This window comes from Tyto alba, unplaced genomic scaffold, assembly GCF_018691265.1.
Source record: "Tyto alba isolate M040663 unplaced genomic scaffold, T.alba_DEE_v4.0 Super-Scaffold_20, whole genome shotgun sequence".
NCBI classification, from domain to species: Eukaryota; Metazoa; Chordata; class Aves; order Strigiformes; family Tytonidae; genus Tyto; species Tyto alba.
In genome coordinates this window covers 8,922,708-8,943,198 of record NW_024881283.1, presented here as the reverse complement: position 1 = coordinate 8,943,198, position 20,491 = coordinate 8,922,708, and the positions used below count along the sequence as shown (strand labels likewise).

General features: G+C 46.9%; 1 protein-coding gene across 1 annotated transcript; it reads left to right on the top strand.

The window, feature by feature from the left end:
- The first annotated feature begins 472 nt into the window (after positions 1 to 472).
- SMAP2 (small ArfGAP2) lies at positions 473 to 19,724 on the top strand. The gene is made up of 10 exons (XM_042793829.1): positions 473 to 642; positions 13,964 to 14,097; positions 14,679 to 14,764; positions 15,622 to 15,700; positions 16,071 to 16,157; positions 16,629 to 16,710; positions 17,231 to 17,331; positions 17,444 to 17,609; positions 17,867 to 18,189; positions 18,599 to 19,724. The coding sequence occupies exons 1-10, from the start codon at positions 540 to 542 to the stop codon at positions 18,722 to 18,724; spliced, it is 1,287 nt and encodes a 428-aa protein (XP_042649763.1). The 5' UTR covers positions 473 to 539; the 3' UTR covers positions 18,725 to 19,724.
- The last annotated feature ends 767 nt before the right edge of the window (positions 19,725 to 20,491 follow it).

Sequence of the window (20,491 nt, the reverse complement as noted above, 5' to 3'; positions counted from 1 at the left end):
CCCCCCATCCCACAGCCAACCCCCCACAGACCGCCAGCCAGCCCCCCCACAACCCCCAACCAGCCCCCCCATCACCCCCAGCCAGCCCCCCCGATCCCACAGCCCCCCCACAACCCCCAGCCAGCCCCCCCCGATCCCACAGCCCCCCCAAACCCCCAGCCAGCCCCCCCACAACCTCCAGCCAGCATCCCCCCGACTCCACAGCCCCCCCCAAACCGCCAGCCAGCCGCCCACAACCACCCCAAAGCCACCATCCCATCCCCTCCCCACCCAGCGCCCTCGTACCCCGCCATCTCCCCATCCCCGTCCCCCTCAGCGCCCCCCCCCCCGTCCCGCCCCCGCCGCAGCCCCACGCCCCGTCACGTGACCCTACCCATTCATGCCTCCCCCGCCGCAGCGAATTAACGGCGGGTGGAAGGCGTTCAAGCGCGCCTATTGGCTCCTCCCCCTCTATCGCTCCGCCCCCCCCGGAAGCCGGAAGCGGCGGGTGCCCGGGACGGCGGCGCCGTGACCCGCGGGCGGGCAGCGCCGGCCGCGCCATGACGGGCAAGTCGGTGCGCGACGTGGACCGGTACCAGGCGGTGCTGGCCAGCTTGCTGGTGGAGGAGGAGAACAAGTACTGCGCCGACTGCCAGGCCAAAGGTACCGCTCGGCCTTTCCGCCCGCGGGCCGCGCCGGTTGAGGGGGCGGCGGGGCCTGGTGGGACCGGTAGGCCCGGCCCGGCGCGGTTGTGCGTGGTTCCCCACCCGCGTCGCCTCAATGCCGGTGTGTGGCGGAGCGCTGCCCCCGCTCCGCGCTGGGGCGGAGGGCTCTTGGGGCCCTCCGGTGTCCGTTCCCCGGGGGCCGGGCCCGGCGGAGCCCTTGGGGGGTGACGGCTCCGGCTCCCCCCCCCCCCCCAGTTCCCCGGGAGCTGGGGGAGAGCTCCGGCTGCGGGCAGGGGCAGCGGGGGGGGCGAAGGCCGGTGCAGCGGGAGGGGCGGACAGTTTGGGGGTTTGTAGCACGGTAGGTGGTTTCCCCATGGGTTGAGGAGGCGCTTGGTGTTTAAGAAAAAAAAAAAAAAAACCAAACCAAAACACCCCAGATTTGGCTTCAGGAGAGTTTGATGCTCAGTGAGCGGCAGCAGGCTGTGCTGGCACTGCTCCTGTTAGGAAAAACCACTCCCACCGCCTCCAGCCCCGCTTCTTGCAGCTCTTGCTCCTTCGGTGAGTGAGTCGAGTAGAAAAGTGCCCCCAAATCTGCTTAAAGTGCCCCCAAATCTGCTTACGGCAACTCCTGGGTTTCCCGACTGCGCTGCGGCTTGATCTGAAACGTCGGTTTGAAAGCACTGAATCGCGTGTGGGGACTGCTCTCCTGGAGGAGTCCCGTATTAAGAGGAACCTGGAAAGCTGCTGCGGTTGCGTAATTTTGGAGGGCGCTCCAGCTGAGGGGCGATATCCTGTAAATCAGAGCTGTGCTGTGAGCAGCGGATCATCTTTAGAGGATCAGATGGGAGCAGTAGTTGGAAGCTCGGTGTGTAAGGAAAAGGAAGGAATTGCAACCTAGCCCTGGAACCAAGTATCACTGAAGGAATTTCAGATTTTTGTCCTGTGCTGCTTTTTCCACTTAATACGGATTTCAAGGCATGTTGTGATCCTTACCTTTCTTAGAAAGGAGTGGGAGGGGGTCAGAGAGGAAGTCAGATGTAAATGTTTGAATTCCAGAGGACAAAACAAATTAATAAAACAACTGATACTTGTTCCATGGTGATGCAGATGCATTTCACAGTAGTGAACTACAGAAAGGTTTTGCTTTCCTATAGCAAAAGCGTTAAGGTTATGCCTATGCCTTCCTAAAATCCTATTTTAATGACCTGTTATAAAGATTTGGAGATCTGAACTTGAGACTTGTCTCCTAATAGCTCCAATAAATGAACTTGGAGCAGGGGCTGTCTTTCTATGTCCATCTGTAAGTGGAAGACTTAGTCACCTCCGTGCGACCTCTAAAAACTGCAGGGAGCACCACTGAACAACATTAAAAATGGTGATATTAAGGTTTGTTTTCAGCCCTGCTCCAAAAAAAAACCCAAACATAGTAACCTCACTGTAACAACCTGCCTCATCTTGGAGATGGTGTATTTGAGATGTTTCACACCTGGCTTTGGTTGAGCATGTAGCTTGAAGATGATGGTGTTGGCAGAGAGCAGAATATTCCTCGCAAATCGCTTATCTCTTGGCTCCTAATGCCAGTTCCAAGGGCAAAAATAGCTGTCTTACTGTCTCATGCCTTGAAAGACAAGATAATGTACACATTGTGGAAACAAATTCTCATCACAGTTTCAGGTTAGTTGTTTAGATGTAATTCTGTAGCTTCTCCTGTTCGTCATACATCCTGGAAATGCAGTATTCCAGTTAATTGTGCATAAAAGGCAAAGTGTACAGTTCAGCATTGCCATTAAAGCTGGAAGCTGCTTGTGTCTGGGAAGATGGGTTGAATCAGAAATGAAGAATAGGCTTCTGTTGTACTGAGTTATCTAGCAAAATAATTATCCACTATACTAACGAGACTTATGGAGATGCAAAATCTCATTCTTGAGGGCAACATATGGTGTTTGTGGCTGCAGGAGGTGCACACACAGTAAGCTCTCCAGCCGGGTGTCTGGCTGGTAGTTGGTGCCAGTCAAAGCATCATACTGGGCTGTGTTTTGGTTACTGTGGCTTAACGTGGTGTTTTCCTGGCAAGGCACTGGAGCTGGTTTGCAGCGATGGCTAGAAAGGCCTGATGTTCTTCCTGCTGCTGAAAGTAACTGCAACATTCTGCTTTGCATATGGAAATGAGCCCCAGGTGTACTTGTGCAGAGTAAAGAGCACATATTTATTTGATATATGGCTTCGTAATAACTAAAACTCTCTGGAAGTCTGCGCTAATGAGAGGCCACATGGTATTTGCTAGCTCCAGATGGCTTCCTTCAACATTTCCAGTGCTACCTGGAAGAATAGCTGCTTTTCTGTATAGCTGATTGTTTCTCTGTTTTTAACCGATTACAAGACTGACTACGCTAGCTGATATACATGAAGAATGTATTTGTGTACGGTGTTGTGAATACTAGTTTGCCAAGGTCAGGGCTGAAATCTGGTTGCTTAGTAAATGATGCTGGGGGAGTTGGTTGGTGGTGGCAGGTGGTGTTTCTAACACCAGCTCTCTCCTTTGTCAGCTCGTGTTCAAGATCATAAGGATTTCTGCATGAGTTTCAACAAAGTTGAAGGCAGAGTAAGAACCTGGAAGCTCATACAGCACCTACCAAGGCACTTTTACAATAAAACACTGGCTTTTGACCATCTGTTTGTATGCTGAAGTTACTGAATTTCATAGTGGTTTGCTGCTTGATCTGTGTGTTTCAAAGCTAGCATGACACATAGGCAGAGACTGTTCAGATGCCACCCACACTTCCATTATGCCTGTTCCCAATGACCTAGCTACTTGCTGGGTTTCATTGCTGTATTTTTTTTCCACTTCTATATACAGAACTAAACGAGATTACAGTACCTGTTAGCGTGAGCTGCAGTGCTAGTATGTACCTGCTTGATTGCATGCTCTACAGAGATTCTCAGTGTTAGGGTAGAAGCCCAGCTTTTAGGAACATCGGCTCTCTGATGGTTGGGCCCTGCACTCTGGGACCAGTATAACAAACATGCTCTTGTTTGCTGTGCCATGCTGGTAAACAGTTGGGTATCTTCCATCTCTTCTGCCCTCATCAAAGTGATCGCTTAGAGAAGATGGTCTTCTGTGTTCCTGTTACTACTTTCTTTCCATCAGGCAGCACGTACAAGTGATTCCTAGTTCAACTGGCATCTGTAAGTGTGATAAGGGTGGAAAACTTGTTTCTCCAGTATATTCTCCTTTCCTCATATGTGTGGGATTCAGGTAACTTCTGTGGGGCACGTCACTCTTCCCAAGGCTTTTGTTCTGACAAGCTGTTGGAGACAGTGATAGCTTCACGTGCTTTCTCTGCATGATTTCTCTGTAAGGGCTACACAGATGAACCTGAAAGGAGAACTGCAGAAGTATGAGCCTGATGGCTTCCCTAGACAGCTCTTAATGTCCTGGGTCTAAGTTGTTGGAGGGGAAAAAAAAGGAAAAGGAAACTGGGAAAGAAATCTCGTGATGGTTTTTGCTTCTGCAAGAAAAAACACTGCAGTGGTTAGAGGCTCTTGTTTTGGAGGAAGTTGGGTGAGATCTCTTGCCTGCTTCTTCCTCTTTGCTTTGGAAACTTTCTGTCAAAAGTAACTGTGGGTAAACTGGGTGATCTGATCAAAAGCTGGTGGACAGGTAGTAAGTAGTACATCCTGTGCTGAAGCAGAGCGTGGCTAGACTGCTTTCTGGCAGTGGAGCTTAGGAGGGAAAACTTACACGTATGTGAGTATTCTTCATTGATTGATCAAAACAGGGCTCAAGACCTCAGTGGCAGCCTTTTGGGACATAACCTAGCCATGTTAGGCACAAACAGAACAGCACATTTCCCCTTGCAAGTGCTGTCAAAGGTCACTGGTCTTGCTGGTTTTCACACGCAGCTCTGAATGCCATCACGATAGCAATATTAATGATCAAAAGCAGTGATCAAGTGTGGATTCCTAGCAGTGCTGCGCCACCAGCAGTGATGCAGCTCTCCCCTGGGGACTGCCCAGCATGGCTAAGGTGGTAGACTAGCAATTTTCACCAAAAGCTGGAGTAATGAATTGTCATAATCTTTTTGAAGGCCTTTGCTGTATGAATTGCTTGAACAAAACATCTTAAAAGAGAAGCTGTTGATGAGTGAGTGGGATCTTTTACCAGTGTGTTTCTCGTGGCAAAGGGCCTTCTGAGAGCAGTTGTATTGTGGGGTTTTTTGTGTGTAAGATAGCGTGACTGCCGGGCAGTCAGACTGTATTGAGTATCTGTCAGAAGATACGCTGCTGAACATCAGAATGAGTCTGGAGGCTGAAATTGCAGCGTAGATGGAGCAGGGATGTGGAGTAATCTGTGCAAGTTAGACTTGACCTAAGTGTTCAGGTGTCTTCCAGTAAATGGAAAATGTCCTGTGTTGAGTAAACTTACATTAACTGGATTCTTCTCTGCATTTCTGACTCTAAAGCTCTGTGCTGAGCTTGTGTAACGTACAGCTAATTCTATTTGATTCTCTCCTCCTCCCAAGCTTTTCCCCTCTGCTCTTCCAGTCCCATCTATCCAACAGGCTCCTTGGATCCAGTTTTGTTGACATTGGAACAGCAGGTACCTCCACAGGGAGCACCAGTGGGGACTGCTGTGTCTTCATCAGTTAAGCTTGCCCTGTGCTCCTCCTGGTTTGTCTGACTCTTCCCTTTGTCCCTTGTATCTTGTGAGAAGTGTGGGCTTCATGCTGAAATCACCCCCTTCTAATTCCTCAAGCAGACTCTTCTGAAAGAGGGGTAGAAGTTTGAAAATACCTGTTAAGAGGTGGTTAAATATTGGGTAGGAAGCTGGAAGAACAAGATAAAAAGCTTGGGGCTAGAGTAGGTGCAGTTAAGGAAGGATAACTTCCAGTGGGATGGGTGCCTTAGCTTATTTACTGTTGGTTTAGTCTGGCCAAACTAGTATTAATATAAAACGTTGCTAATATTCAACAGAAATGTATTGTGACTCAACTCTATCAGCAGACTATTGAATTGCAGCTGAATTTCCTTTTCAGTAGAAGCAATATGAAGAGTAACTTTTTAAATAACTGCTTAGAACAACTGTATGTGCTGAAGAAATGATCATTATGGGAGAACTGAGCAGTGGGTAGTGATGCATACTGTTTGCCTGCAGTGAGCTTCAAAAATCAAAGCAGTAGGACTAAAGCTTCTCAGCTTGCCTTAGAAAATCTTGTATTAGGAGAAAGCTCAGTCTTACGTAATGGAAGCTTTTCAGAGGGATGCACATGTGCTTGTATATTCATTTTAATTCCTAGCTGCAGTCACAATATTCTGCAGTTATCTTAATGACTGCTACGTTTTCTCTTCTGCTTCTGAGCTGTTCTACCCTTCTAAAGTCAGGTCTTGAAAGGAGTAGACTTATGCGTAAAGCAGTATTAACTTCAAGTGAGTGTAAATGTTCAGAAATTAACTTTGAGACTGGCTTTATGTCTTAGCAGTCCTCATCTGAGAAGTGTGAGCAGTGCTGCCATGGTGTAAGGCTGCGTGGGAGGGAACATCTGTCCAGCTGTGAGCCTGACCCTACATACACCTGCTTGAAGTGAGTTGTAACTTCCCATTCAAGCCACACAGCCGGGAAAAAAGCATCAGCCTTTTCAGTGGGGACTTATTCTGGAATTAGTTTGTGCTTAGGAGAGTTGTAGGAAGATACCCTTTAAGAAAAGATATGCAGGGCTCTGAGTCACATACACGGATGCATGTGTCTACATCTGCCAGAAATAGGTAACGAAGATAATCCTCCAAGCAGAGGGCATCTCGGCAAACCACGTCAGCTTTAACCGTGGTGTTCTTCTGCACCAGCTGTACTGACCCCCGGTGAAACAGAGAGGCTGTGTGGTGAGTGGCTGTATAGCAGAGGGTGTAAATTAAGGGTCCCAAAACGCCATGTGATTCTCAGAGCATAGCTGCAACTTTAGTAAAAGTTTGTTCCTATAGAAACTGCCAGAGGAATTACATAAGGTATCAAACACGCTCAGGAACTTGTGTGCCAGCCTCTTCAGAAAATGCCTCTGCAGTTTAAAGGTAATTCATCTTTCAAAATGCAAGTAGGTTACCAAAACCAACTAGAGAATCAAGAATAGCTTCGGTCTCCTTCGGATTGATCCAGAATAGTGATTACTTCATGTGTCCCCGGAAATCTAGGACAAAGTTTTAGCTTTTAAGAGAAACTATCATAGAGCAAAGCTTCCTCTGACTGAGAGCTGGATTTACCTGTGCTATGATCGGACCTTCGGTGCCTTGTTAAACCGCTTACCCCCTATTTTTGGCAAAACATTCCATTCCTTACTGGTCAGGTTATGCCCTTTCCTTATGAATGTTAAGTCCTTTTCAGTAACTGTGATAGTGAAAAATAGTTCATGTCTAGCTCTAGATATTGAAGAGAGCAATAATCGAGCAAAAAGTGGCCCAGGAGCTGGAACTCCTTCCTCTGTTACGTGTTCCTTTAAGGACTTAGAGACTTCTACATATCACCACAGTTCAAATGAGATTGGAAGATAGGGTCTAAATATTTTTTTAACACACAGTGAAGAATTAAAGACATCTTGTAAGGGATTTGATGGTGAAGAAATTCTAAGTTGAATTTTGATGGTGTAAAAATAGTTGTGATAGTGTGAGTCTCCATCCTGCTGCTCTGTTTGCATGTGTATTTGGGCCCAGGGATGGTGTTTACCTACTACCTAAATTTTTTGCATTTTGTGGAAATTCAGGCATCCTTGAAATCTGCTGCCTTTACCCTAGCAACTTCTAGGACTGACTAGTGTGTAGTTTTGGTCAAAATCTAGTGACCACAGGAAATGCAGATTGTGGAACTTGACTGATTTTTGTATCTTTAGGCTGTGTTGCCATCAGTATTGGTAACGTCAACCAGTCCTCTTGCATGGATTCTTATTATAGCATCTGCTTGAAATTGTCACTTTCAGTTTATTCACTGAAGTCAGAAACATCACTTTCTTAAACAGCAGGAAGGACCCACCCTGCTGTTCACAGCATCTATTTTAATTTCTTCCACCTTGCTCCATCTGTGTTTGTATCATCACAGCACTTCTTCAAAGAACAAGATGGTAACAATGATAAGATGTGCACTGAAGGCTGCTTCTGCACACTTACCACTACTCGGGTAGATCAAATGCTGCTGTGTAGCTGCTTTCAAGGCCACTGAGCACTCAAATGTTCGGCGTTTCTGGTAAACTGTAGAAGATTCAAAGCCTGTTCCTGAGAGAAAACGGAGCCAGCATCAGTCAGCTTGGTCTGATTTGACCAGTAAGGTACCTGTAGCCAACCTTATGGTTTGGGGAAGGAGACAGTATACTGGTTGCTGCTAATACAGCAAAGAAGATTAAGGCAAAGCTCCAAGCTGTTGTCGGAAGCAATATTCTCAACCCCCATAGACGCCTCTGGCTCTTCCTTTTTCCTGCAAAGAGTGGTTAAAGCCTATAATTACTGCAGCAATCTTTTACTGAAGGGGAAAAAAGACAAAAACTCTGAAAATAGCCCTTTTATCTTTCAAAGGCTGGCATAAAGTTGAATTTTTGAACCACTGAACTACTTCACTAGGCATATATACTTACCAAACTCGCTTGCTGCAGAGCTTTTTGGCTTTAGCATCCCTCTTTCACTGCGTTCCAATGGCTTCCTGAAAACTACGTGAATAGTTTAGTCTGCTACTAAATGTGGGGGTACAGCAGATATTAGTGCTTCACAAATCTCAGAGATAGGTCAACGAACCCTGCATCGGGATGTATGCTCAGGCCAGTACCTAACTAGCCTGTGTTAATAACTAAATAGCCTAATTGAGAGATCTTGGAGTTGAGTTTAACTGTGCTTTTTACTCACTAGCAGAGGTTACCTTGTTTCCCCAAACTAATCTGAACACTTGACTGTAGAACAGACATCTACAGTGAAAAGCAGAGGAAGTTGTTTTGTAAGACAGCCTTTGTCATAGCTTTTCTATGAGCGGAATGAATTTCAGTAAGTCATTAAGCAATCTCTTTCCAGAATAAGGAAATCACAAGTCAAATGAAGCTCTTGGATACTTGGCTATTTCCTCATTTGGCTCGGCAAAAAGTAGGGCTTTTCAACTTTGACTCGATGAGAAATTTCCAAGTACTGGTGAAAGCTTGTACGAGAGGATGTGAATGTCATCTCGCAGGGATTATCCGGCTCCAAGGAGAATTTCCCACATCCACCTCCCCTGTGAGTGCTGAGAGGGGATGGTTGTACGATGCCGTAGTCCAACACATGCAGCAGTGTTAGTTGGGATCAATGGGCTGAGCAGGCACATTTCCCTGTTACAGCTGGGCTTTTGCTGGAGTGCTTGCAGGCAGGGAGCCTGCGAGGCAAATGATTGTTTGCACTAAGAATATTTCATTAGGCTTTGAATAGTGATGCTCTCTCCTTCCTGCCTATGAAAGCATCTATTTTTTCCCTGACCCCCCTTCTCAAAAGAGCAGTGGCTTTGCAGCCAACTTCTGTTTTATTTTTAAATGCCTTCTGGAGGGTTATTACCAAAGAAATTTGCGTGAGTAGCTTGAGCCAAAATCTAGTGCCTGAATAAAGGGTGAGGAGTGAATCCCCCTGGGTTCCTTGATTAAAAACACTCGAGGGTGTGAACTTTCAACAAGTGACTGAGACATGGTGTGAAGTGGGCTAGCCAGGCTGTGCCGGGGTTTTAAAGGGAATTGGGAGCCTTTTCAGTAAGGGCAGATCATTCAGGCAGTCCTTGTAGGCATTAATGATTCTGGCTTAGATGCTAACTTAAGCTGGTATGGCCAGCTTGGTATGTGGTGTTTATTTTGACAGGCTGGGATATAAAACAGGCTGTGAAACTGTCTCATGGAAGCACTGTCTGGGCAGCTGAGTTTTTTGCACATAGCTTTCTAGTCTCTGCTGGATGGTGGTGCATCCTCGCTTAGGAATACGCTCAAGTATTCAGTGCAGCTGTCTAAAACGAAAACTGACTGAGCAATAGATTCTTCTAAGCTCGTGATCTTTCCATGACCATTGCCAGGTTAGGATTATATCCCAAGGTGGTCTGATCTAGACTTAATATTGTGCCAGAACTCAGGGTATACCTGGGCTCTTAAATCTATTTTGAGTTTTACTTGAAACTGTCATTTTCTTTAATCTCATGTTTACCTGCATATGGTTAGCATTTTCCAGAAAGGATTTGTGCACGTAAGAGGTGATGTACAGGGGCATGAGATGCTTAAACAGAACAATTGTGCCCAGCTCAGGTTAGTGCCAAGTAACTCACTTACCATGGATGTTAAAATTAGCCGTAACACTGAAAGAAAAGTGACTGCAGCATCAGGCTTGCATGTCTGATACTGGTTGTCATTGCAGCAAACTCAGTTTTGCATATGGGAAGTGAGTTTTCATTTAGGCCTTAAGCTCTAAAGCCATCTGGAGGCTGCCAGCCTCAAGAGAACTATTTTTATAACATTAGGGAGAGTATTCATGCGAGGACCAATTTCTTTCATGTTTCTTTCTAGTGGTTTAACAAGCTAAATGTTTGTTGGCCTTGTCCTAAAACCTTTTGCATATAGGTTTCCATGAGTCACAGAACCCAGAGGGTAGAGTGCTCCCGGTGCCATGTGCTCGTGCAGGCGGTTAGCGGTGAGTGTCGGGGTGTGCACAAAGGCTGTGAGGGAGGATAGGGCTCCCCAGCAGCTCTGGCAATGCTGATAAATGCTGCTGGGGTGGCCTCTAAAATGACTTACTGATGGAAAAACATTGTTCTCTGAAAAATTTTGCCTTTAACTTCTACTAAGGCGTTTTGCCCCTTCTGCCAATGCTCAGTCACTGTAGCTTCAGTACAAGCTTCAGCTCCATTTAGTTTTTTGGGAAGTTTAAATGCTGCAACATGTGACAGAACTCGCATCTGTAAATACCACCTGGGGCTTTCTGCAAATCAGTCACCTTGAAAAAGGCATGTGAAACTGGGGGGGGATGACTGCAAAAAGTTCTCTCCAGCCAGATCTTTACTGGGCACTTCCTTGTGTGAGTTCTAGGGCGAGCTCCTTCATCGTGGCCTCAGGAGAGGGAAGTGGGAGGCTTGTTTACATCTGCATCAAAGCCCATCCCCCTTTGCCCACAAAACCGAGTGCTTTATAAGAAATGAAATGGTAAAAATGTTGTTTTAGCTTAATGGTCAGGGACGTTAGATACTAGCAAAGGTGAAGGTCTAGTAAGAGTGTGTGTTTGGGCTGGTGTCTCTGCACGTTGCATCTGACCCAGCCTGACTGGGACATCTGGGCTTTGGCCCACTGCTTCCTTAGCGGCAGCCTGGTTGGGACGGGCTGTCTTGCTTGGGATACCCCTGGTTTCAGCAAAAGAAACCCTGTAATGTTCCTCACTGCTCAAGGCACCAAATGATAATTTGGATGAGCATGAAGTTGTTTGGAGTTTGGTTCATCTGGACAAGTTGAATTTGCCTCGTACCCCTCCGGACAGGCTGCTGCTGTGCCCAGCACTGATTATTCAAGCAGCAGCTCTTCCCCTGTTGTCTTGGCCCTTGCTGTGTCAACCCTTCACTGCCATCCAGGCAAGTGGTTCTCTCGTGCAGCTGCTTATCTTAAAGTAGCTTTTCACCCTCAAGGGTTGCGGCCATATCTTGTTCCTCTTTTTTATCACGGTCCTGATAGAATACAGGGCTGTGTAACTAGGCTGAAGAAATTACTAGTTACATCCAGAAGCATGGGGTGCTCAGAGCTAGAGTTCAAATTCATGTGTCTTGCAGAACTATGGGGCTAGCTGCAGACTTCAGGCAGTGTTCTGGTGAAGCGTCCTAATATCCTGGGTGTGGGCTCTGGAGTCACCATCGTGTCAGAGCAGAGTGCTGAAGTTCTGGGATCACCATCTTCTTCCTGGCTCCGGACAAAAACAACCTTGCATCCCCAAACTTCAGGTATTTCCTCTAGGCTGTAGATCTGAAGCCCTCATGGTGCTTATTGGCACTGCAAGGATGCCCAACAAGTATATAAGGAATAAGTATCAGTGAAAAGAACTACCCTTGGTTTTATAATATGTATTTATCACTAAACCAAATGCTAGGAGGATTTTTGAAACCTTACATATTTTTTTTTTTTTAAATATTCACTGGCATAATGAAGCTGCTTCAGTACTGGGGTCTTGCAGAGCTGGGATCTACATGTTGCAGCAATGGTCAGCTGTTATTTCTGTACTCAGCCCTTGCTATTTCAGATCTTGCATCACAAATGAAGGAACACTGAAGCAGGGTGGGTATAACAAACTGTACCACTGAGTCATTCTCTTATGTGGCATCGCAGGGTAGGAGGTTGCAGTGGCTTGAGCTAGCACATGTGACAAACCAGTGAGCTGATTACTACAGCCCCAATGTAGTATCTAACAGACTATTAATCCTTTTAGTCCTATAAAACCTAAATATATCTAGAGTTTAACCTTGAATCTCTTGCGTAATCCTGCCGGCAGTCTCGCATTATAGCATTCAGGGTGTATCTGGGAGAAAACTCCACAAATAAATCAAATAAAGGATTGGGATTCTTGGCTTCGCCTTGGTGCAACAGGCATAACACTGAACAAGCCTTTTATCCCCATGCCTGCCTTTGTAACTGGCATATTTGGGTGCTGCTAAAAGTGTGGGCCCCTGCTTTGATGCATGCGGTCCTAGATTTTGGTAGGTATAATAAAGGAACTGAGGCATAGACAAGACTATGCTTCTATTAAGGTCCTCACCGAGAGCTGTTCCTAAGCTTAGAAGTGACTTCATTCAGCTTTGTTAAATTAGTATCATTCTCAAGGGCCATTTTTCTAGTGAAAAAGGAGGAAGCAATGGCAGGATGGGCCAGAAGGCTTTTTAAAAAGACTTTCTAAAAATCCTAAGTTAGGTGGAATAGGTACTGGCTATAAATTAGAGGTTGCACACCTTTGCCCTGGAAGGGACCATGAGCCACTGATTGCATTAGCAGCACCAAATCCCTCAGGATAGTCTAGACTTTCCCAGTAAATAGGAATTAAACTGTTAACAATCATCTATCGTGTTCAGGAGAGTCAAATACAGTGCTGCTTTTTTAGGGCTTTGAAATTACACTTTCCCCCTCTTCCCCCTCCCACCTCAGTCTCATTAACTTTGAGGCTTGCTATTTTAACTGTGTCAAGAAAAGACAGAATAATTCTTCATCTGCAGTAATGCCTATAAAAAGGGCTAGCACAGTTTATTGGAGGCTACCGGGTCCCTTGTTCAGGATGTGGCTTCGCTGTGGCCATTTGGCCACTGACCTGTGGACAGCGATACCCAACCCACGGTGGAAGCTGTGTGTTAACTGTGTGGCTGGCTCTAGCCAGACGATTGTTTTAAAACCTGCTTAGACCGCCTCCAAAACTGGTCTTCCTTGAGCAGGACTGAGGGTTTTGGTGGCCAGGGTCTGCTGGCCCTGGCTGGGTGGGGGGCTGCGGGCAGTGGGAGTGCCTGTGGGGGCCCCTGCTGTCCCCTGGGTAATGCATAGCTGGGTTTCCTTCAGGCAGCTGTTTGCAGTGAGTAAAACTAAGCTTGTTAATCTTTTCCTTGTGTGTGTGGTTTGTTTTTTTTCTTTCCCTGGCATGATCTCCCTTCTACACCTTGGAGCTCTCCTGCCTGTCCGAAAGCCACATACAAACTGTGAATCTGATGAGAGCTGTAGAAACTGCAGAGGGAACTGTTAATCAGCCTCGGGTCGGGATTGCAACCTGGGGTTCTGCCCCTGGCTCTACATTTTTGGTGGCCAAAGTACCGGGCTTTGCCTGTGCCGCTTTCCTTACTCAGCTGTATCCTCCTGCATAAGACTAACAGAAGACTCGATGATGCAGTCAGTAATGTCAAATGCTGAGTATTTTGTGCTGCTTTTCCTGGAGTGGTAGTGAATATTCTGGAGCTGATTCCACTGCAATAAGGTTATCAGAAAAAGACTGTCCATTGCTAAAGCAGGAACACATTGACATGACTGTTACATCGGTTTAAGCAAGATGAAATTGGGGTTTTGTGGTGTCTTGGGTGGTTAGAATGCCTGTTTTCTTCCCTCCTCCTCTTAGTGTTGTTTGCCTTGCATAGAGCTCTCATAATGGAAGAGGGAGGCAATAACATATTAGCTCTAAGTAAAACAATCGGAGACAACCTTTAAACATCCTGTTTATGTCTAAATCCAATTCCTAATCTGGATGAAAACGGTAACACCTCACTCTCAGTTCACTTGGTACAGTTTCTTAGTTGCTCAAGACAACTACAGGTTGACTTGGTGTGAAACACTTGTGTGTCTTTGCAGGGCCACGATGGGCATCCTGGAATATTGGTGTATTCATCTGTATTCGTTGTGCTGGGATCCACAGGAACCTCGGAGTTCATATATCCAGGGTAAAATCTGTTAATCTTGACCAGTGGACACAAGAACAGATACAGGTAATGCGAGTGAAACATGAACAGTGTTGTTCTGGTGGCGGGGCTTCATTAACTGGGAAGTAAACAAAGTCTGAATAGGCCAAAGATGCGGGAAGTGCAGCTGGCAGAAGATATCGAGCTAGGTTAGATTGGGAGGAAAAATGTCATAATTTCAGGCTCAGCAAACATCAGAGGGTAAAGACAGATGCTCTGCAAGTTTCTGTAAAACTGCCAAAGGCTGCTGTTGTCGAGCTGCTGCTCACCTCCTCTCCTTGAGGTTTCCAGAAGTCAAATCCTGGACTTCCAGAGTGACTTTAGGTTGATAATATGATATTTATCTTGTCTTTGAATAAATATTGCGTCGTGGCGTTTAGGATCGGGTAATTATATGGGGAGGGGATCATAGCAACAGGGATTCCCAGCTTGTAGACTTGCACCAAAAGCCTGAAGAGTGGCTTTCAGGCACAGAACAGGCTTCAAAAGTCTGCACCTGCCTTCTAGTTAACACGGATAGACTCTTGCTTGACAGCCTGGCACACTAGTATGTGTAAGAGTTTGAATGTCTGTGAAACAAACGGTTCAATAATTCTTTTGAATTGCAGTGCATGCAAGAGATGGGAAATGGAAAAGCAAATCGTCTTTATGAAGCCTACCTGCCAGAGAACTTCAGGCGACCTCAAACAGATCAGCATCCTTTCTTCCTTTGCTGCTGGGGAAACATGGAGCCTTTTCATCTTGCTGCTTTGTAGCTGCATTCCTTGCATAGGAGGTTTAACTTCACCTGCCTGGGCATCAGCTGGGAGAATGAGCTCCTAGCTAGGCACCCCCCGAGCGTTGCTTCACCTGCAGGCTGCTTGCTGGCAGAATGAAGCAGAAGAGCTGACAGGATTGCTTCCGAGCTATAAGGGTGGAGAACTGCAACACGAATGTTACAGCCTGGAGCTATTGCATGAGATGCACTTTAGAGTCTGTGGCAAATAGGAGGGTTGACTTTCAAGAGTGCTGGGCATTTAAAAGTCTCAGTGGAGACAGCTAAAAAAGTTTAACGCTTCTGAAAAATTATCTGTAACTTTTACCTTACAGGAGGGTTTCTAGATGCCAAGAGCAACAGGGGTATAGTGATGTGAACCTAAAGAAACACAGGGGCACCTCTCTACCATTGTTTTTGTCTTAAGCTGGTGGCTGAGGTGCTTTTGTATTTGCAGGACCCATTTCTGACCATTGTGTGATTTGTGCTAGTGACATCTATGCTCTTAAGTGACGGCTGAAGTAAATATACATCAGAGAAGAAAATACACTAGGAATTTAAGCCCTGATTTAATGTACCTTTTATAGCACTGTCATGCCTGGAATAACCCAAGGGCAGAAATTGAGTAGCTAAAGTAGTTGGATCCAACACTAAATTATTTTAAGAAAGTTACTGCTGAAAATGCTCTTTAAACAGTCGTTAGTTTAGTTACATCCTGTACTTTGTATCCACATGTCAAATAATACTACGTAAGTCTTCTATTCTTGAATCATTTGTCTTTAACAAGCTGCTTGCAGAGCTGTGGAGAGCTTCATTCGGGATAAATATGAAAAGAAGAAATACATGGACCGAAGTATTGACATCAATGCATTTAGGGTTAGTTTCTAATCACTTCTACAGAAGCCTGAATACATGTTAAGATATAAGTGCATGTTTGTCTTATGAGTAAGCAGTGAGTCTGTGAAAATAGGCAGTTTAAACATTTCCTGTATTAGTGACTAATCTCATCTCCAAGGCTGACTGCGTTCAGTCATTCTGTAGGAAGGATTTAAATTGGAGGGGACCTGTGAAGGCCATCTTGTCCAACTCCTCGCTCAAAGCAGGACTGGCTTCCAATATAGGTGTTTTAGCTGTATCTCTGAGGCTTCTTAGATTAGTAACAGCATCATGTAAAGCCCTGTATGCACTTTCTTTTGGGATGATGGCATGAGTTTTGACCCTCATGTCAGTGTGGTTTTCCTTACAGAAAGAAAAGGATGACAAATGGAAAAGGAGTAATGAGCCAGTATCGGAAAGAAAACTGGAACCTATCATCTTTGAAAAGGTGAAAATGGTAAGAGCAAAAGACATGATCATGGGTCAATCTAAAAGGTTTCTCTCGAGCAGAACAGAGGTAATCCAGCTTGATATGGAAGCATTTTTTCTGACCTCAGTCATAGCAGTGCATGCACTGAGTCACACTAATGGTAGTAGCTTGTTTTCCTCTGTTCAACCAGATACTAAGCAGATGTGTTCTGCCTTGCAGTGCAGAGCAGATTGGAATCCAGCTACCCCCTGCTTAGCTTTACAGCTCGAGCAGTTACTTTTCTCCTAGTTTAGAGCATGCCTGAGTTTGACCAGTGGGTTTCAACAAAATGGGACAGTGAAACAACTGTGTAATACTCGCCCTGAAATGGTTTGCTTTGGAAGCACTTATGTCCACTGGAAAAAATATTTTTTTAAGGGTTAATCTCTCAGTAAAGCCTCTAATGAAACAGAGTAAACCCAAAGTTTGAACAAGATATCTGGTGTTCTTTTTCCCTAGCCTCAAAAGAAAGAAGAAACGCAGCAGTCTAGAAAAAGTTCTCCTAAATCTACAGAACCAGTAATGGACTTGCTAGGACTTGGTAAGAGCCTTTCCAGCCTTATTGCACTTGTTGCAGTGACCCTACGCACCATCTTTCATCTTGTGAATTTGATGAGCTTTTAAGTACTTGTTTTCCACGTCAGGAGAAGAATAGCTGATGGAAATACTAGAGAGTTTTGCTTAAACTACTCCAGTGCAACTCAAGCACAGGGCTCAGCACTACAGCAGAAACAGTTCCTTATGTTTTCCGTTAGGCCGGTGCAGTGGTGGTGCCTGCAGTGTTACAGGAGCAGCCGTAGTGGTCTGCAGACACAGCGTGGCTCCGGGCTGCTCTGAGGTTAGCGGGACAGTTAGGGTGCAGGGCAGTTCCGTGCTCCTGGGCAAGTTCCTCCTCGGCACCGGGGCGAGCGAAGAGCTGGCAGCGCGCGTTGGCTGAAGTAGGTGGCAGGTCAGGTCGCTGGGTTCGGTGACATATGTGCAAGCTGCTTAGTTGGCAAGGAGGCTGCCCCTCAGCCTGAGGCCATCTGCACCAGCAGCCATCACAGCTTTGTCTCTCCCAGATGCTCCTGTGACAACCACCGTTACAAACGGCAGGCCTAGCAGCTTAGAGAAGGATCTGGATCTTTTTGCATCGGTGGGATCAAACTCTGACTCCAGGAAGGTAAGTAGGGAATGTCAGTGCTTGACAAAGCCTAGTTAGATGCTTGAATGAGATAATCTGTGTCTTCCCCTAGTGCTGAATGCAGCTTTTGTCCTTGTGCTGTCTGTCCCAGGTCAGTGGCTCTATGCCAACATCTGGAAGTGCTGGTTCTGTTCCTGAAAACCTGAACCTCTTCCCCGAGCCAGGAGGCAAAGGGGAGGAAGTGGGGAAGAAACAGCTCTCTAAAGACTCTATCCTCTCCTTGTACGGCTCTCAAACACCTCAGCTGCCTGTGCAAGGTAACAGATCTCAAAATAGAGCTGTTGAACGGCAGTACACCAGTTCCGAGTGGGCAGGGTGTCCCACTAGCTGACAAGCAAAGATGCGGGAATGTAGGTGGTCCTTGAGAACTGGCGAGTAGCACAGTGAGCAGGCTTAGTCTGGATGTCGTGGCCAAGTGAACGTTGTGCTAGTCTCCGATTTGCAGGTTGCCCTTTCCGCCCCTGACAGCGAACGCATCAGTTCTTCCCTTCATCGCTTCTCTGCCTTTCTCTAGGAGCAATGTTCATGGCCCCGGCTCAGATGGCGTATCCTGCAGCGGCGTATACTGGCTTCCCTGGAGTGGCCCCCTCCAGCAGCATGATGGGGGGCATGATGGCACCGTCCGTGGGAATGATGGCCCAGCCTGGAGCTGCGGGGATGGTGACCCCCGTGGCCATCCCAGCCGGCTATGTGGGTAACGTGCAGGCAGCTGTCATTGGTGTCCCCAACGGGATGATGGCTGCGCAGCAGGCTGGCTACGTAGCTGGCGTGGCAGCAGTCCCCCAGCCCGTCTATGGTGTGCAGCCAGCACAGCAGCTTCAGTGGAACATTGCTCAGGTGAGGTGGGACCTGCTGACCCGAAGGTGGCTGGAGGGCAGGGGAGGCACACGGGGCTGAATCCAGCCTCTTACCCGAAGACTTCAGCGCTTTTATAGCCTGGCTGCTGGGGTTGGGTGAGGTCTGCTGATACTGCAGGCAAACTTTGAGGGATCACGGAGGAGTCAGAGGCTCTCACTGCTTGGTGGAGAGCAAAAACCAGTGCGACAGCAGCTAAAATGAAAGCTGCTTCAGCTTGCTAGGGCGGGCGTACACCCCGTCTCAGCCAGTGGCTTCTGTTCACTATAACGCTTTAGAAGAACTCGCTCAGGCCTGTAACGTGTTGGGGAGCAAGAGGTTTGCCTTTAGCTGCTGTGGGCTGGCAGTTCTCCTTGATATAGCCTTGACTTCTCTCCTCTCCCCTTTGCAGATGACCCAGCAGATGGCTGGGATGAACTTCTATGGAGCTAATGGCGTGATGGGATATGGACAGTCAATGGGTGGAGGAGGTGCCCAGGGCAGCAATCAGTCCCTCAGCACTCAGATGTGGAAATGATCCCTTGCGTTGTGACCATTTTTGCCTTCTGTTCTGTTCTTCAAAACTGCTCCATGAGACATTCAGGGTTTTTCTTTCTGGCTGGCTGCCCAGCCTGAACCTCTTTCCATAACTGAGACCCATCTCTGCCTTTTCACTGTCAGACACGGTGAAACCTCAGTGGTCAGAACATGAGCTCCCCTGTATTTAGCACAGTCAATGCACACTTCTGGGGTGGACCCCCTCCTTGCACAAACCTCCACTAATGCTTCTGGGTAGCACTTAATGTCCTGCTGGGTATCTTGGCAGAGGTGTGACTGAGGAACTTGGGAAATCTGTCCTTAATACTGCCTGTAATGTCAGGCCTTTTAAGAATCACTTAAACTCTAGTATTAGTAGGGGTGTTGGTTAGCGGAGGGGTGGAAACCTTGTTTGGTGCTGAGGAACTGGATTTTAACCCAAGCCCAGGGGCAAGCAAGCCTTGCTACCTCTTCCCTTGAGTGGAGTTCTCCGGAGCTGAGGCCTCGCTGTGCTTGGCTCGCCAACCCTCATTGGAACCAAAGTCATTTTGAAGACCCCTCTCCCTCCCCCCGTGAGCAAGCAGGATTCTCGCACAGTGTGGGGGCAAGCTGTTTGGAATGTGAAACTTGCACTTCAGAGTGGCTTTTCTGTCTAAAATGTGGTATTGATGTATTTAACTTTTAACAATCTAACTGAGAGTTAACTTATCAAGGGCTGAGAGCCCACTGCAAGTTTTCTTACACTTTTAAAATGACTATGACATCCTAATTTATACTTTTTTCATATTTTTTTGTTCCTGTGTAATCCCCGTACCCCTTCCCAGCTAGCTTTTCACATTTTAATCTAGGCATAAGAAGTGGGTGGGTCAGATTTCTTTTCTCATCTTCAGTAGAACACAACTGCTTAAACTCATCAGCGTGAGCAAGAAGTCAGACTTCTGCAGTCTGCTTTATCCTGTGTATATGTAAATTCCCAAATAAAATACTGCAGTGAAACCTCAGCTGACTTATCTTGTTTTTAAACAGTGTAACAGATTGTGCTAAACACTACTGCCATGGGTGTGAGTTGTTCACTTCAGGTGTGGGGGTTTGGAGCCTTTCATCCAAATCCAACCAACTCCATCTGCTTGGTAGCAGGGCTGCAGCCCAAATGGCAGGCAGGAATAGCGTTTGCCTGGAAGCTAAGGGCCAGCAGGACGCGAGGAACCAGGCTCAGCAGGGGCAGAATTGGGTCAGTTGCCACTTTTATACCCACGAGAGACTCGCAGCTCAGGGCTGGGGGTAAACGCTGCATTCCTGCAGCTCTGGCTGCAGGGAAAACTGAAATTATTAGCCCTGCAGCTTTACGCTAATGGTCAACAAAATCTGACCGAGGCCTGTCCTAAAGGTAAGTTTTAAGCTTTTACAAAAAAGTGGTAACGGTGAGAACATGAAAGGCCGGGGGGGGATTTAGGAGTCACCTAAAGAGCAGGTCTGGAGGCCAGTCGGGAGCCTTGGGGGTGTGGGTGGCGATGTGCTGCTGCAGGGGAGGGAGCTCAGCTAATTGTGTGAGCCTTGAGTTGATGGTGCTCTGCTTCCATATTAATTATGGTTTTTCTTGCCTCAAGTCAAAGCCTCTTCTTATGGGGGGGGGGTGGGGGGGAGAAAAGGGTTCCTTCCTCTTCCCTTCTTCCCCAGCATATCTGGTTTGGGGCAGGGGGAGGGTTGGCTTTAAGCTCCACGAGGTTTTGGGCTGGATGTTTTCAGAAGCTCAACTCAAGCACAGAAA